This window comes from Zonotrichia leucophrys, chromosome 2 (assembly GCF_028769735.1).
Source record: "Zonotrichia leucophrys gambelii isolate GWCS_2022_RI chromosome 2, RI_Zleu_2.0, whole genome shotgun sequence".
NCBI lineage: Eukaryota > Metazoa > Chordata > Aves > Passeriformes > Passerellidae > Zonotrichia > Zonotrichia leucophrys.
Window position 1 is genome coordinate 102784238 of NC_088171.1, and position 17440 is coordinate 102801677.

The 17440-nt window shown below is 41.7% G+C and overlaps 1 protein-coding gene across 8 annotated transcripts in view; it reads right to left on the reverse strand.

The window, feature by feature from the left end:
* PTPRM (protein tyrosine phosphatase receptor type M) overlaps positions 1-4477 on the reverse strand; it is a 443102-nt gene extending 438625 nt beyond the window's left edge. For 5 of the 8 annotated variants that reach the window (XM_064705877.1, XM_064705876.1, XM_064705874.1 and 2 more), the window contains exon 1: positions 3958-4476. In XM_064705877.1, coding sequence (XP_064561947.1) covers positions 3958-4030 — 73 coding nt within the window. In that variant the 5' untranslated portion in view covers positions 4031-4476. Of the gene's footprint in view, positions 1-3957 lie in introns of all 8 variants that reach the window. The other 3 variants (XM_064705879.1, XM_064705878.1, XM_064705880.1) reach the window with 2 other exon arrangements.
* Positions 4478-17440: the final 12963 nt, after the last annotated feature.

Sequence of the window (17440 nt, forward strand, 5' to 3'; positions counted from 1 at the left end):
CACTAATAAAGCTGCATCTCCACTGGCATTTGTTACTTCCCTTAGAAGATGCAGGAATACAGACTTGATGGATGTGCGGAGAGAAAGAAAAGCAGGTGGAATAAACAATGCAAACAAAAGCAGAATTTGCTAAAGTGAGATATAACTACACTTAGAGTTCTTTGTTGCTAAAGCGTTCAGAATAGCTAACACAGACTTTCAAACAGAGATCCTGAATACTCTGAGAAATCTCTTTAAACACAGCTAATTATATCAGAAACTTATTTTCTAGGCATTGCCAGGAGCTTCATTTCAGCTAGGATAGGGCCTGTGAAGACTTAACCTATATTCTTTCTTTTCTCTGCAGTCACCAAACATCAACATGATCACAGTAAGTTTCAACTTCAGCATGTCAAACTTCTTCCTTACATCACTTTTCTGGAAAATGCGATCCTTCTTTTTAAAGTGCCTACACCCAAAAATGAACAGATGAGTCTAAGGCACAACATCTATTCAGAATGCAAGGATTTGTATTCTTAATCCATTAAACAGCTTGAGAATTACTATTCTTTATGTAAAGCCTTTACTACTCACTAGGAAAAATAATTTTCAAATTTTGTACAGCACTTTTCCTCCTTCTCTTCATAATTGCCACTAGTCCTGGTTCATAACAAAGGGACTCCCACAAGCATTTTTAATCAGCCTGTCCATCCCTCTCACTGCAACAAGACTCATTCGTTCTCAGAGAAAAACTAAAACTTTTTAAACCAGTGCCACAAAAAGAGCGTTGATATACAACCTTGGTGCTTTTCACAGCAAAAGTGAATATAACAGACTAATAATAGCCCTCCCTCTGTAAGAGTCAGGCTGTAACCAAGAAACACCAATTTCAGAATCCAGGCTGTGTGCACATTTACATCTACCTGAATAGGAATGCCTTCATAAAAACACAGTTTCCAAGTTCTATTACACATTTCCTTGCTTTCAATTTCAGCTCCCCATTTTTGTATTTGGCAGAAATCATCCCATCCAGACTCTTAATTTTATGGAGACCAAATATTTATGTTTACATTGTCTCTTTTAACTTTCCCCATCTCTATGTTTGACCTAAATCCCTTCAGGAGTGAATTGCTGTCTCTAGCCTGAATAACCACCAAGCAGGTGGACGAAGGAAGATGGTGGAGTCAAGTGGCATTTTCTATGACTGAACACCACTTTTCAGGAACTTTAGTAATATTAACATTCAGTCTTCACAGGAGACTGACATAATAACATTTTGCTAAAATTATAAACAAAACTAGCTAAATTAGGTGTGCTATCGTTTCTCAGAAAGAAAGTAAAAAATAGTTAAATAACCCAAAACTAATCTTGCAGAGTCCAGCTACTTTTAAAAACTTTGGATAAGTAGTACTGTCCATTTAAGACAATGTTTTCAGTAGCATCTCTTAAACTCAAATTCTTGAGATCATTTACTTCTTGAACTGATGAATCCAGAATTTTAAAATCTTTAGTAAAGGACTCAGAGAAAATCTCATTGTTATTAACTGTTAAGCTGCTTTCAAAAGATTACTTGAAAGCTCCCAGGCCTTAAAAAGCCAAGATCTGATCTTTCAGTAAGATTATTTTCTAAATAAGAAACTCAAATAAGACAATTGCTGAAGACAACACTAGAACCAATCTTTGTGAAACAAATCAGTCAGTTTAGAAAAGGGTACAAAATAAAAATAGAACTATAAATGCCACAGGCACTCAATTCACACACTGCTATTCTATGCTTAGAGCATGTGTGGAGTTGGTTTTGTTTCTTTTTCCTTTGTTGTTTTTAAACTCTTCATAGGTTAGTCATATAACTCCCTTCTGCAATAAGGGACAACTATTACAAAAGATAACTACCCAACTCAAGGATGGATTTTTCTGTCATTTAATTTCTATGACGCTGATCCATCAAGGTTTTAACAAAAGAAACAGCATTATTTTTCCCCCAAGCAAAAATTATACCCACACACAGGCTTCATGTGGTAAAGCACAAAACCGGAAATTTCATCAATTTTGTTCCAAGTGCCGAGAATGAACACTAGAAAGAAAAAATTCTGTACATGCATCTTCACAAATAATCTTTACCTTCAATACTTAACATACGCATACATAAAAACACATGGGGAGAAAACTGGGCAGATTCTGCATCCTTTGCCACCTCACTGTACATAGAAACCACTGTTACTGAGTACTTCAGATGGTGTGGAACTGCACCCTTGGAATAACTGCACGCACTAGTCACTGGTGAATTGTTCACGGTTTATAGCACTGCTCTCTCCACAGCACGTCAGGTAAATGAATACAACAGATACAAATCAAACAGTAATGTGGGATTGTTCTTCAGCAACACGAACAGCACCTCAGTGCTGATCCCAGTACAGTATCAGCACATCGCACGCAAAAGCCACTTCAATATCCAGAGGAAGAGATAGCCCCAGCTTAACTTTAAACAAAAAGTTAGACAGTTCACACAGGTCAGCAGCGAGTTACAGATTTATCTTAATAAACCAAGTGCTCCCATTGAAGTCTGGACACTAGACTGCCAACATTAATGAGCTGTAGAGCGAATATAACTGAGTCCAGTTTCGTAATTCGCTGCAGAGCATACCCTCCTTCTAACGGGAATTTGGAAAATATTTCATCATTGTTCCATATCACCTTGGAACACAACGTTTTTCTACTTGGAGATCTTCTGTCTCATCTACAGTAAAAATGCTCCCAAGAAGCTAGGGGAAATGCAGCTACATTTACAAGAGGTCCGTGGAATCAAACATAAAACCAGAAATATATTTTTTTTTTTAGTAAGTTCTATAGTAGACCACCACCTCCGAGCCATAAAACTTGGTTTAGCTACAGTGCCCCATAGATGCAACACGTAATGTGCAAAATATAAACTATTCTGCAGCCTGAACAACAAGGAGTCAGAGGGATTGCTTCCCACCAGATCAAAGCACACTTCGCACGAACTGAGGACCAGATGTCTTCAATTTAACGTGCTTTCAGTTGCACTAACTTCATGTTAGGAACAAAACACACCAAAAAGAACTCTGAAGTTACTCTTTGCAGGAAGAACTATTTCACAATCCAAATTTCTGTCTAAAATTACGGGTTTCTCCAACATATAAATAAGACAGGGGTGCAGGCAGGGGACTCGAGACCGAAATAACCATCTGCAGGTCCTGGGCTTCGGGGAACAGAGGAACGCCGCCGCTGATGGGGCACTTCGGGGGCTGCTCCTGGCTGTGGGTGCCGGCACCCATCGGACGCGGGCGGTTCCTGCCCTGCCCTCAGGGGCTGCTCTGGGGACTGCACAGAGCGCGGGGCCGGGGCTTTCCCCCGGTGTCTCACAGCCGCACCTCCGGGCAGCGCCAGGACGGGGAGCGGCGGGGCCCGTGCCCAGGCACCGGTGGGCGGACAGAGCCGCGGGGCCCGCGGGCAGCACCGCAAGCCCTCCTCCTCCTTCCCCCGTGGTCAGCCGCGGCGCCGGGCGGAGCGCCGGGGACCGGCTCACCTCGCCCCGCCGCCTCCCGTGCCGGGGCAGCGGGAAACTTTGGGGAAGTCAGCGGCGGAAAAACGCCGGAGCGAGTCCGAGTCCCGCCCGTCCCTCCAGCCCTGCCCTAGGGCTGTCCGAGCCCCACCAGCCTCTTGACCTTCCGTGTCAGGGGCTCAGGGGCGCCAGCGGAGCGGCATCCCAGCACCGCTGCTCCTCGGGACACTTTTTCACCCCATCGACGCAGCGGATCCGAAGTGTCAGACCCGTCAGGGGGATGGGGATGGGGAAAAAAAAGAAAAAAAAAAAAAGAAAAGAAAAGTATATAGAAAAACCAAAAAACCTAAACCAAACCCCCACCGCCTCCGAAGTGCCCGCGCTCCCCCCTGCCCCTCCGCCGCCTGGCCCCCGGGGAGGCTGCCCGGCCCCGGGCTGGCGAGCCGACTCCTTACCTGTGAACGTCTGCGCTCCCGCTGCCAGAAAAAGTCCGGCCAAAGTAACCAGGCAAGTTCCAACTTTCCCCATATTTCCAGCCCTTCCCGCTCCGAATCCAGCAAAGTGCCAAAGTGTTTGCCAAAGTAGGAGGCGCCCCTCTCGCCCCCCTCCAGACCGGTGGGGCAGGAGAGGAGGGGGCAGCCGGACTCCCGCACTTGGTGCCCCGCGGGCTGTTCTTCCCTCCTCGTCCTCTCTCCGCTCTTACGGGCAGGGAAGAGGGTGCGAAGTGGCCGGCGGCCGCCCACCCGTCTGCCTTCCTCCGGCCGCGGCGCTGCCCCGGGGGCCGTGCGGACGCCGCTCGCCTCCCCCGGTGCCCGGGGGGGCACCCTTAATCGCGGAGCCTCCTCGGCCGGCGCCGCCGCTGGTCCCAGCTCAGCTCGGCTCCCTGACTGACTCGCGGTCCCCCCCGGCGGGCGGGCGGGCTGAAGGGAGCGGGGAAAGTCACGCCCAGCCGCCGGCGCCGCCGCTCTCCCCCGCTAGAGGGCGAGGCGGCCGGGCCCCGCCGCCGACAGCAGCTCGGGGGCGGCCGCCGCCTGCGGGGGCGAAGCGCTCGGGTCTCCTTCCCGCCCCGCTGCCCCGAGCGCCACTCGGCTGAGGAGGTGGTGGCTCTGTGCCAGGCAGGACGATGTCGAAAGTTCGCGGACAGCGCGGGGGGAAGAGAAGAAGGAGCCAAAGAAAGAAAAAAAAAAAAAATCTAAGCTAGGCGTCTCTGTAACTTTGCCGTGGGCCGGCCCCGGCCAGAGCCGCAGGCGCTGAAGTTGTGGCCGGCGCTGGTCCCTGCCCCGCCGCGACGGGGCCCAGCCGGAGCGAGCGGTCCGGCCCCGGGGGAGCGGTCTCGCCCCCGCCCCGCCGCTCTGGCGCTGCTCCGAGCAGCGGGACAGGGAAGGGGAAGCGCAGGAGAGGGGCAGAGCGCCGGCTTTCCATAAGCGCTTCGGTTTGTTTGTACAGGCGGTCTGGAGCCTGTCGGAAGAACTAGTTGGAGGCCACCGCTCAGCCTTCCGCGGGAACCGCAAGCGTGAGAGCCCTGCCCGCACAGCGAGCGGCTGATACCGAGAGGAAATTGAGATGTAAATGGGTTCTCCGGGCTGGCGAGGAGCGGCACTGTCGTGTACATTAATTGCTTCGCATTGGCGTGCTGCTCATAAAACTTAATCTCCTCGCCTAGCCCTCGGTAAGAGCCACCCTTCGCCTCTCCGGAGCGCTTCGGGAAGGGATCTCTGGAGAGCGCCCAGCCCGGCCCCCGGTTCAAGACACGGGCGCAGCTCTTAGTCCTGCGGGTGAAGGATAACGTCAGGAATTAGCAGGGTTAGAGAGGGAGTGATGGAAATAAAATCACATGAAAATGGCAATTATCTCTCCTCATTTGCAGCGTGTGACTTCTGGCATTTATCTCCGCGTCACGTATGAAATACAGCTGCATGACAGCCGTCCTCCCGCTGGGGCTCCGGCTCCCGGTGTCCATGGCACTGCAAGGATGTTTGCTGGTTTTAAAACAGTTTTAAAACTAAAGCGGAGTTCTAGAGCTGGAAATATTTTTGTTGGTTCTCGCTTTCAAAGAAAGGTTTTCCTTTGAAGTGCAACTGTGGCCAAATTTAATGCCTTGTTTATTCCGTGTGGGTTACTAAAACGATAAAAGCAAGAATTTGGATAATGCTGGTTTTAAAAGCTTGAGCTCAGGTTCTAGGTTCTGATTTTTCTCCAGCACAGCTCCTCTGTTTTCCACGCTGCTTTTCCATGTGGTTAGCCGGCTTCGCTGCCGCTTTCCATGGAACTCCAAACTGTACCCATCCCCCGCACGGCCGTGCGAGCTCCGGCATATTTAGAGATTTGTGCGTATTCTGAACTGTTTCTACACACAACACATGAAGTCCGAGCTTGGGCGCACAGCTGTATCGTTTGCAGTGATCGCCCAACCGTGCTGTTTTCGGGACGCTGCTCTGTTATGTTTTGGGTGGTGCGTCTGCGACTCGGTGCGTGTCCCTTCGCGAGGGGACGCGAACTTCGGGGTGTGCGGGGCTACGGCAGCTGCTCCAGAGGTAACGCAAGGGGGCAGAATAGCATTAATTGTTGTGTTCCTGACGTCAGACTCTTCTTCGCAATAGCAACTGTTCCCTGAGTTCATTGTTTGCACAGAACTTCAGTTTCCTCCCGCCCTCCCCCAAAAAAGACGTTGCCTTAATTCCCCGAGGCCTTGGTAATTTATGGATGTTTTACAACAAAAATTCAATTTTTTAAAAATTTTGATTTTTTTCATGGTTACATAATTGAGGTAATTTCTATTTTCTTTAAAAGCTGCAGTTATAGCTTCCAAAAATGAGAAGCTATAGCTGATCTAGAAAGTGTTACCTTTGTAACACAAAACTTAGAAAATCTCAAGAAGTGTCATAAATAATTTAACTTGCAACGAAATAAACTTTAAAATTTGTCTGCTGGTATATCTGCCACTAAAAATCCAGAAATGAGCAGTTATACCAATGTTTAGGCTAATGAAGACCTCTCTCGGTTCTGAATTTCCAGAGGCACATGAAATCATATCTCTGATCAGCCATGCAGTGTGGCAAAGTTATATGTTCAGACATGTAACAGCAGCTCTCCACCCTGTCTTTGTTAGGGGGAATTGGAAAAATCCATGCCTATATCCACAGCTATCTGATGCTAGTTTAGAGAAGATGAGATAGAGAGTTGCCGAGTTCTGAGGATTACAGAAGAGCATTATAAGAGTGTTTGGTCACAGTCACACTGGGAGTGAGGCTAAAGTGCTTGACCTTCAAAGACACAACCAGTCTGCTTTAATTACAGCAAATCTAAGAAACAGCTGAGCTCCAGGGAATTGCTAAGCCAACAAGAACAATAGAAAACACAGGTCATGCGTGGCTGATTGGGAATGGTGAGCTGTGTTGCACTGTGTTCAGCACTGGAGCATGCATAAGAACTGTCCAGAAGCTGTACTAAAAGAACTGGAGCATCAGGAAAAGACTAGACAAAACCCACGGGTTCACTGGTGATTTGATTCCAAGAATGCATTCAAGAAAGTTCATTAAAGGCTAAGCTGTGGCTGGAGAGAGGATTGGAAGCATCTGCATGGGAAAAAAAAAAATGAAGTACTTTGCTGATTGTTTTTCACTGACAAACAGATACTTTAGATACCTCTCATCTGTTCCTGAACTGGATCACCTCAAAGAAATACCTGTTTACAGTTACCTACATAGACATACTTCAGCTGAAGAACACAGGAGTTGCCAGTTATCACAAATAAAATTATTCCTACTGAAAGGAGTCAAAGAATGAGACAGTAAGACATGTAGAATAAGAAGAAAATCTGGAAATGGTTGTAACTAATTTCTAGGTTTTAATGTACATCAGTACGAAATGCACATAACCAATCTTCATTGCAAAGATTTTGTTTTATTTTTAAATATCAAATTTGTATACATCCCACCAAGGGAAAATATAGCAACCTGATGATAAATTATGAATAATTACGCTGTTTATTACAGAAACTTCACTGGTGGAGCTGCCCTCTCTTTGCTAATCATTCTCTTGCAGAACCTTTTCCCATATTCCAGATCTCTCAACTACTTTTGGCAACTGACTTTTGAAAATTTCAAACTGAACAAGAACTGTATTACTGACTAGAGAGGTCTGATGTCCAAATACTTATCATAATATGGAAACAGGTCTGCTTGACCTATGTCAGGAAGGATCCTTTGGATAGGCATACATCTACACTTAACAATACAGATTGTGTTTATCTATTTAGCTGTTACCTTTAAGATGCTGGTGATATTTGCAGTGCTTTTCATTCTGTATTACTGGCGCAAGAACAAGTAAACATATCTCAAATTCTCTAAGGCATCAAGGCCACCCTGCATAATCTGTAGCATGAAGTCACCTTCCCTATAATGATACAAAGCAGGAACACTCTCTTGCTCATGTTACAGCAGAAATAGAAAAGCAAAGACTCATATTCAGATATTGGAGGAAGGCCCAAACACCCTGCCGTTTTTTGACCCGTGACAATGCTGATTAAGTGGCCAAGAATGTGGGCTACACAGCTGTCACCTGATCTTTTGGTTCAGTAGCAGATAACATCACTCTCACAGCTCAAAGCTATTTTTTGCACTATCAAGTAGTTAGACAAGAGTGATTTTCACTGGCTCTCTCCATCTTGTTTTAAACCTCAGACAGACAAGCTTCACAAATCTTTCAATAACACTGCTGTTTAAATATAATGAAAAAGTCATTTTCTTCCTGGGACAGGGGCACATTTTCTTAGCTAAGTACAGCTAGTGAGTGAAAGTATGATTTGCTTTGTTAAAAAAAGACAGGCAATGATTCCAATTCTCTGGTTTTATCAAAGCTACTTTTCTGCTCAGGAAAATTCCAGAGGCAATCCTTGGTCAGAAGAACTACTCAAAAATAACATCATCTCTGTAGGTCAGGGAAAAATGTGCCAAAAATTTCTTTTTCCATTTGGGGCTTTTTCTTAAATACAGAGCAGCTAATATTCACTTATCTTTAGGTAGCTTTATCTTCTCACCCAGAGTTTTACTGATGCTCTTTACCTTTTCACTGCTGATTTTTGTCAAAAGCTACAAAAAGAAAAGTATGTGTGCTTATCTCTGTGCCAGGATTTATTGATTGCATTATACTCAATTATATTCTGTTTCATAATATTTAACATATCTGTATCTGTAGATGCTATAATGGTTTCATTTGTTACTGAAGAACTGTTTCAGTTTAACTCCTCCAGTGTTTATTCAAAAAATTCTCCCTGTGCCTTTTTTTGAGGGGCAGGGTGAGGTTCCAGTAGTGTCCTTAAAAGATCACATCCACTCCATAGCTTGTCTTTCCCTTCCTCCAAGGAGCCACAAAGAACTACTTGGAATCTAAGGTCAATCTAAACTAGTCTAAGCAGCTGCAAAAGTTGCTGCATACAAAATGTTCCATCTTCAGTAGAGCCTTATTATCTTTCCTATTTATTGCTGCTGGAGTGTGCTGGCATTAGACTGATCCCTGATCATTCATTTGTCACTGAGATACACTTGTCACAACTGTGACTGCTCCCTATCAGATATTGCCACGTGTAATATGACTGCATCCTTTTTCCTTTTTTTTAACTGCTAATTATTTGTGCAAGCAACAATAATCTTCCATTTTGTCCCAAGAACCTCTTGCTTTATTCACTTGATCACTCTGAAATTTGGTGGTAATAAAAACTGAAGTCTTCTTTGATTCCAGCTGCTAAAACCCAACATTTTTTTATAATAGCTGAGGAAATTCTACATGGCCACTACTGGCTTTGATATTAACTATAGTTGGAGCTTGAGAGAGAAAACACATCCACATCTTTGAGAAGTATTTAAAACATTAGAGAGTAGCAATCTTTAATCAGAAATTGTTGAAATAGAAGTGAGAAAAAGGTCTGAAGTGTCCAAGTAAAACAGTGGGGGAACTTTAGGATCTGAATGTCAGGAAGGAAGCAAAGAGCAACAGAACACACTGTACAGAGATGGTTACTGCTAGTTCAAGCCCAAAAATAATTAACTGAATTGTAGAAGAATATCTCTTTCATAATTGTTATAATAAGATAGATAAGAGAGAGTGTACCCTAGGCAGGTAGAATTTTGTAAACTCATAACATTTTAATGCCATGATCCACATAGTCTCCTTCTACCACTCATGTGATTTGTACAGAAAAGGAAGAGCATGCACCTCCTACCACATTGTGTTTGATGTATTTTTATGTCTACAAGCCACATTATGTCTCACCTTCTGAATGTCATCATTTTATTAGAAAACTGTTGTGTTTAACTATCTACAAAAACTTAAAACCGTTGTGGCTTTTCACTCTACTCTTAGAAATATATCAGTCTGTATAGAATATATGAGAAACAGGCCTCCTCAAATTTGAGCTTTCTGGCAGGGAGCAGGAAGGGTCAGCTTCTCCCTAAGGGATGGGCAGCCAGGTGATAAGACAGATTCAAGATAAAGCCCAGCACACACACTGGGACCTGGGTCATCAGAGTCCGTGAGCAGCCCTATTGAGACCACTGCTCCTACACCATAGCTGCAGCAGAAGCTGAAGGCCCCAGAGGGAGCTGAAGTGATATTTCTGGGACAAGATGGGCAGAGGGTGTGGAGGGGTATTCCAAGTGAGGCTGATAGAGTCATTACTGCACTGAAAATCATCTCACTTTTCACCTTTGTATATTCAAATGTATTACATTGCTTTTAATAATTATTCTAGCTTCTGATACCTTATAAAGAAAAGTATCTCCACTGTTTTTCTTTTACTGTTTGTTCTTAGCTTCTCCCAAAATATGCATGTCCTTTGCTGTGTCTCTGTCCTCATTGTGAGAAGATACATCCAGGAGGTGAGGGCAAAGTAGTCCAAGTATGAAACACTGTCAAACAAACACCTAGCAAGAGTGTACAGCCTTCAGATTTGTGAGGTTGAATAGGATTGGTCAGGAAAGAAGCAGAAACACAATTGATTAAATGCAAATACTTGCAAATATTCATATATTCAGTCTTCAAAGTCTGTACAAATACCGACTGTAATATCATCTTTGTCACTCGTTGCTTTGATCTTGTCAGTCATCTGGGTTAACATCCTTTTCTATTACAAATTTAGGCTTAATTTCATTGTCTTCAAAGTTCCGTACTGTTCCACCTCTCCCTGCTCATTTGAACTTCAAGTTGCTATTCTTTCTATTCAGTGCTTCTATAATCAACCATGTCAAGGAGTGAAACCAGAATAATCGAAATTTAGATGAGTGCTGTGAAGTAAGCTAACTTCTCAGTCTTCCAAGACAGAGTAATTGTTCCTAAATAAATTAATGCTTATTACATAATGGAAGGAACACACACTGAGTTTTACCAGCAGAGCTATAGCATTTTATTTTTTCTGCTAAAAATACTCTAGTCCATTCCTCTTCATTGATAAACCATTTTCTAGAGGGGGTTTCTCTGCAGGCTTCTGTCAGATGGAACATTCCCTTTAGGAGCAATCCCTAGAAATGCTTGACAAGAGTTTGGGTTTCAGACGTCCTCACAAAAGGCAAAGAACTGAAGCAGACAACTGAAATAGTAATGTCTGATGCCATCAGTGCTAATATTGACTGATCATATCTGCAAGGGCCCTTCCGATGGTTTTTCCAGTTGGGAAAACATATTTCTGACATCTTGGGTTCATTCCACCAAAAATGCACAGAAGCAAAAGCCAACTGAAAAGCCACATTCAGTAAAAGGTTAGTGTCCTTTCTGCCTGTGAACTTCTCTTGAGTTTATTCACTCATATGTGTTTTTCTCATTTTTCTTCCATAGCTCTAAATTAGCATCAGATAATAGGATCTGTGCCTTGGCATAAGATTAAGTTTTCCCAAAAGTTCATTTACAGCTAATTAGGAGTTTGTGAAACAGAAGAAGTGAAATAGGCAGCCTCTTTGGTTCTTTTTGTGGGTCTTAAAAACAGTGATTGATGGATGGAATTATCATTCCTTCAGCCTCTTTATTACTAACTCTGATTTAGCAATGAACCATTCATGCTGTCAGCAGCACCTCCACACAACTTCCTGCTCTTACTTTGATGCAATTGCCATATGAGATGCATGAGACATTATTAAATTGGATCCTATTGGAACAAGAAGTTAAGATTTTTTTTATTCCTACAGTTGTAGTTGAGTGGAAAGGCAGGAAGTTTATATCTTGTCTCTCAAAAAAAAAAATTTCTCGTGAAGTCTACTTCAACAACAATTTATACTCCTGCAAAGCACTGCCATACCATCTCATCAGAGGCAATTCTAAGCAGGCAGGCCCAGTAGTCAGTGATGCAGAATCCATCAGAGAGGCAGGATGTGAGCATAGATGTAAGTACAACCTCTCACACCACCACCTGTGCTGAATGCAGGTTTTTACCCTAATATGTTAAAAAGTTGTGGAGAAGTAAATTACATGTTACAATGATGGCTTCTCTAAATTACACAGTTTGTCTTAGTCATTTGTAGAATTTAGTTCATATTTGTAAGTATTTGAAAATATTTGAATGCTTTTTTTAATGGTGATAGTGTGTTAGGAGAGGTACTAAAAAGTTGCAAGCTTCACATGTGAAATCTATTGTTATTTAGTAATTATTTCTTATTCTTTATTTTCCTTTTTTAATATCTGCTTTTTTAGAAAGAGGAGGAATATATTTTGAAGTACTTATGATTGAATTCTTGTTGGTGTTTGCTTGTGCAGAATGATGAAGAGGCGTGAAAGTTAAATGTGCTTCATACCATCATTTTTTCCTCTTGATTGCTTTCATACCAACAGCAGATGTCCAGTGAAGGGACACAAATATTTCCCTTTAGCAAGTCATTCCACTGAAAATAATGGAAGCTTATTTAAATAGTGTAGCTCTGAGGAGACAAAGGGGGAAACAAACACAGGAGACAATATGAGCAGAAATGTAGTCAGACAAAGAATGACTTTATTTACATGCAGTGAATTTTTTTTAACATTTTACACATAATAAAATTAGTAGGAAATCAACTACCCATTGATTTGTCTAAAGCATTGGGAACGATAATTTGAAATTTGTTGTGGCCATGGATGCTATTGATTCTCCTTCTTCGTGCACTATTGTGCTAAAAATCAATTACTTAATATTTTTCATTATACTGGTAAATTATTTTATTAAGTCTAGATTAAGAATTATGATGGATATAAATGTATGTGCTAAAACATAATGATGAAATGGATTCCTCTTGCAAGTTTAAATAACCATTCTGATGAGAAGAGTGATTGCCAAAATAAAAGCATGATAAATAAAACTCAGGAAGGCTTTGCAGATGTGGTGAATCATTACATATTACTTTGTTTTTCTAAATGAGTGCTGATCCTGCTGTTGCTTATTGTGCGAAACTTAGATTAACGTTAACGGGAATTAATGCACAGGAAATCTGCATTGTGCAAAATCTGGGGTTTTTTTACTCTCACACCTCTACTAATGGGAATTACAGGTGTGCTTTGGGGCAAAATCACTACCCATATGAAAAGCCACATTTGAAGGACTTACAACTCTCAAAAAGGTGAATCTCTGTCAAATATGAAAATGTTGCTTTCTCCCTTCTCCCATGCAGTGATCAGATGTGAGCATTGCTGAGGAAAATTTTTTCATGTTAAGGAACCAATCAGACAGATTCTAAGTCAGGGGCAACTTTTTATCAAAAATCCTTATTTTCCTTACAGTACAAACAAAAACAATATTAAAAGAATACTACTAAAGCTCAGGCACCACGAAATTGTAAAACATCTAGATTAAAACAATTCTGTAACATCAGAGCTATACCTCTGCCAAATTCAAAGGTTCAGGTGAAAACAATGAATTTACAAAGTTCTTTAGAATATAATTTTATGAATTAAGTATAACCTTTGTGGTCAGAAACATTGATACAACATAAGTTTCCTAGATTAGAGTTCCTTCCTTCTGAGCATCAAATGTTTTGGAACAATCCATATTATAATGGGAAGTAACTGCTTCTGTTACTGGAAATACTAGCTTAACATCTCTGAAATGCCTCAAAACCAGGGATGCACAACTTATGGAACAGAGTAACTGTGGAAAAACCCAAATAGAGAAATCAATTTTTTTTTTTATTTTCATGATCACACTAGTAGAAGGACAAGTCTGTGCCTGATTTGCCTGCTTTAATGTTTCCACCAGTAGTGCTGCTCCTATTTGAACAGCAGTCCTGCTCCCAGTGAAGGCAGTAGCAGCAGTGCAGCTCCCTCAGCACTTGGGCTGCACTCCAGGATGCTGAGCACCATCCTATCCTTGGGACAGCTCCCCTTTGTCCATGTTGATTTTGATATGCAGCTGTGCAGAATGAGGCAATGATGATGGTGAAATGGCAGAGTGAGGCCTGTTTGTTCTCTTCATATGGAGAACACACAAAGCTCCTGAGCCCTGCGAGTTCACCATCGTGACTCACGGGAGCTGCCACATTTTGGTGACTATGGAGCTGCCTGAAGTAGGTAACCAGTGTGCAGTGCTTGCACAATGTCAAGATGTGAATATGGAGCAATAGACTGTCTGGTTGTGCACATTGTAAGGCCTGGCTCTGTCCTAAGGCCATTCCCCAAACCATGGACATCCAGTTTGACAAAGAGCAGGTCATCTTCCTGGTAGGACTGACACAGCTGGTGGCTTTGTGTAAGGATACAAAGACAGCTTGTGTAAACCTGGAACCAAGGAGGATGTCTGGGGAAACTTGGATCCACGCAGAGTGGGCAGTATTCCTACAATGGATTATGTTAGATGGTCTTTACAGACCTTGCATTGGCCTTGCATTTGGCCTTAAGGCTGTGTCTGAAGATGCTCTTATGAGGTAAATGTTAGAGACACCAAAAGGAAACAGCCTATTTTGTTCATGCCTTTTTCTAGGTCCAGTTTTGACTTTGTGTGTTTGCCTCTGCTAACAGTCACTAAATGCACTGGTAAAATAATAAACTTGAATTAGAAATGAAATCTGACAGGAGTTAGGAGGCAACAAAATCATAAAGACGAATGACTTACAAAATTAGTCCAGCTTCCATGGTGTGTCAATATTTCTGCTAATATTAAAAATAGTGATTGTACAAGAAGGTAATGTAAACAATGTCACATATTTGTAACACTCATAGTGCCTGGCACAATTAAGTGAGAAAGCTGTTACTCTGCACATCACAAAAAAGAAAGAACCAAGAATATTATTCCTCCTCTCATTACTTAGCAGTATTTTTGCCCACTTATGATTACTTTCTCCAAAACCAGTGCTTAAGTCTTCAGTTATATGTTGACCTTTATAAATACCATTTTGATATAAATGTGCTGCAGCTTCTTTAATCTGTTACAGCTCACTTGGCCACAAGGCTTTCTTCACTAATAGCAGAACACCAGCTGTATTAGCTGCATCTGTCTTAGATAAATGTAAGTGAAAATGTCTCTCCTAGTCACTGAACATTTTAGGTTTTACTGAGAAGCAAACATTTCTGGGCTGCTCCTGATGCCTTTGAGAACAGTTTTTTCTCATTTTTTCTTAATTTTCCTCTATGATTAGTTTTCAAAGCAGAGGCTGTAGGAGAAACAAAAGTCAGGGGAAGGAAAGGAGTGGAAGGGTAGCAAAGAAAGGAAGGAAAGGTGCAGTTAAGAAAAAACCCAGCATGTAACAGAAGCACTAATGAAGTGGGATGCCACGGAGGGGTGGAGGAATTCAAGACCCAGATTAAAGGGACTCAGAAAGAGATAAAGCAATTGTGACTGACACAGAAAGGTGGAACTTACCAGTAGCTAATACAAAAAAAGACATTTGGAATAAGAACGGTCTGCTTATACCTCATGGTCCTTTCTGTCCAGCCCATTTGAGAAATACTAGTGGAGGAGAGCAGTCCAAAAGACACAATGGAAGGTGCAGAAAGCTCTCATTATGTATGTGTATGTTATGTGATTGCTGATCTCAATTGATGACATCTCTTTTAATTCACTGACTTCTTTAGGTGGGAGAAATCAGAAAATGTATCAGTGGCATTAGTTTCATTCTGTTCAGAGTGAAAAGAAACATCAGTGCTTTCATGTGTAATATTTGTTTTATAATGAATTACAGTCCATAAAATGCAAACTATTTAAAAAATTTAAGTAATTAATGTTATGGATATTACTCTTACATAAATAAAGAAGTTTGCAGAAGACTGATCCATATTAAAAGAGAAGTTTTAATGAACAGAACATTAGAATGCTTTCAAATGCTTCAAATTGCAGGAAAATATTTTTTCAGATGGTACATTGAAATGAGTAGTAACTTTATCAACTTAAGAGGTCTACTTTGTACTGCATACTGAGGGTATTCTTTGAGTTTGTGTTATGTCATCCTCAGTAGCTGATTTGTTTTAAAAAGGCATTTAATGCTTCTCTAGGCAAAAATAAAAGTATTAAGAACCACTACTTCTGGCCAATAATTTTGCTTGATGCAGGACTTTTGGTTCATCCTCAAGGACCAGTTCTGGACAGATTTAAGTGAAAGAATGATAGATTGGTGTGAGTGGTGATGTTTTCATCATCACTGAACAGAGAGAGGTGAATGTGATATTGTGCAGAAGAGAGTAGGACATTGTTGAGTAAGGAGAGCTCAGGAAGGAAAGAGGGGGCTTACCAGTCTCAATTACAAATAACAAATCCCCTGATTTAGAGGAGAGATCAGTTCAGATCAGGAGGAAGTGTGCCAAAGCACCTGTAGGCTTCAGTCTCATAAGGTAAACTCAAAGGCACTTATTTTCTGAACTTGAATTCCAGATATTTCTGACACATGGAATTTGAAGGGTATAAATTTGATCTGCAAATTACTCTCACAGTGCATGACTGGAGGGCTTGGGAATGTGCAGATGCTACAGTAAAGAAGACTGGAAGACTATCACTTTTCTTAATTAGAAAAAAAGAATGCTAGACTGCTAGACAAAAAAATCTTTAGCCTCAACAGTGTTAGTTTCAAACTAGGAGCTTGAGAAACTATAAGAGGACTCAAAGCAGAGGCACTTTGCTTGAAAGCAAGTGAAAGTGAGCAGATTACTCTATTTGCACCAGTTTAACAGATAATGAGGTAAATTTGTAACTGGATTACTTACCCCAAATTTCTGTCTACCTTGGTAGATGCATGTGTTTATGTACAGCTACAGAAAGCAAGCATATTTATATGGGAATAATTAAACAAGATATTTGTATACATGACCTGCACAGACACTCTTGGCAAGATCATTTGCTCTGAAGATTATATTCCTGCTGTTCAAATGAAGATCTGATTTCATTTAGACAAACCTTTCACTGCTTTTTAATAACAGATGAGAGACAATGGTGCACATTAACTATATGGCTAAAATGTCACACATGCTGAACAGAAATCATTGTCACAGCAAATGAGCATTTGAATGATACAATGATAAGAATAATGTAATTAAATTCATTTTCATACCACTGATTTTATCACCCTATTTTCACACTGTTCCTTCTAGCCATATGCTTTGTTTCCATCCAAATCTACTCATTAGGGAAGAGTGACTAACATTTGTTCCAGACAATGCCGAAATCAGGTCCTGGGCTTGCTGGAATAAGTTTAATTCATTTGAATAAATAGGAATGTAGTAAGAAAGAAGAGAGGGAGAAGCTGATATAAAATGGAAAAGCCCATGAACACAGCTGGGTAAAGAACTGGGAAGCTGAGGAGGCAGATGATCAAAAGGATTTGGAAAAAAAAAAATTAAAGTAGGGGAAAATGAAAAAGACATAAACAAGGATGAAAGGGAAAGAAGGAAAAAGGATAAGAAGGGGAGAATGAAAAGAAGCCTGTTAATGGTAGCTGGAGATAAAAGGGGAGAGGAGGATAAGGCATAAAATGAGACAGAATTTAATTATGCATACTTTTCTTT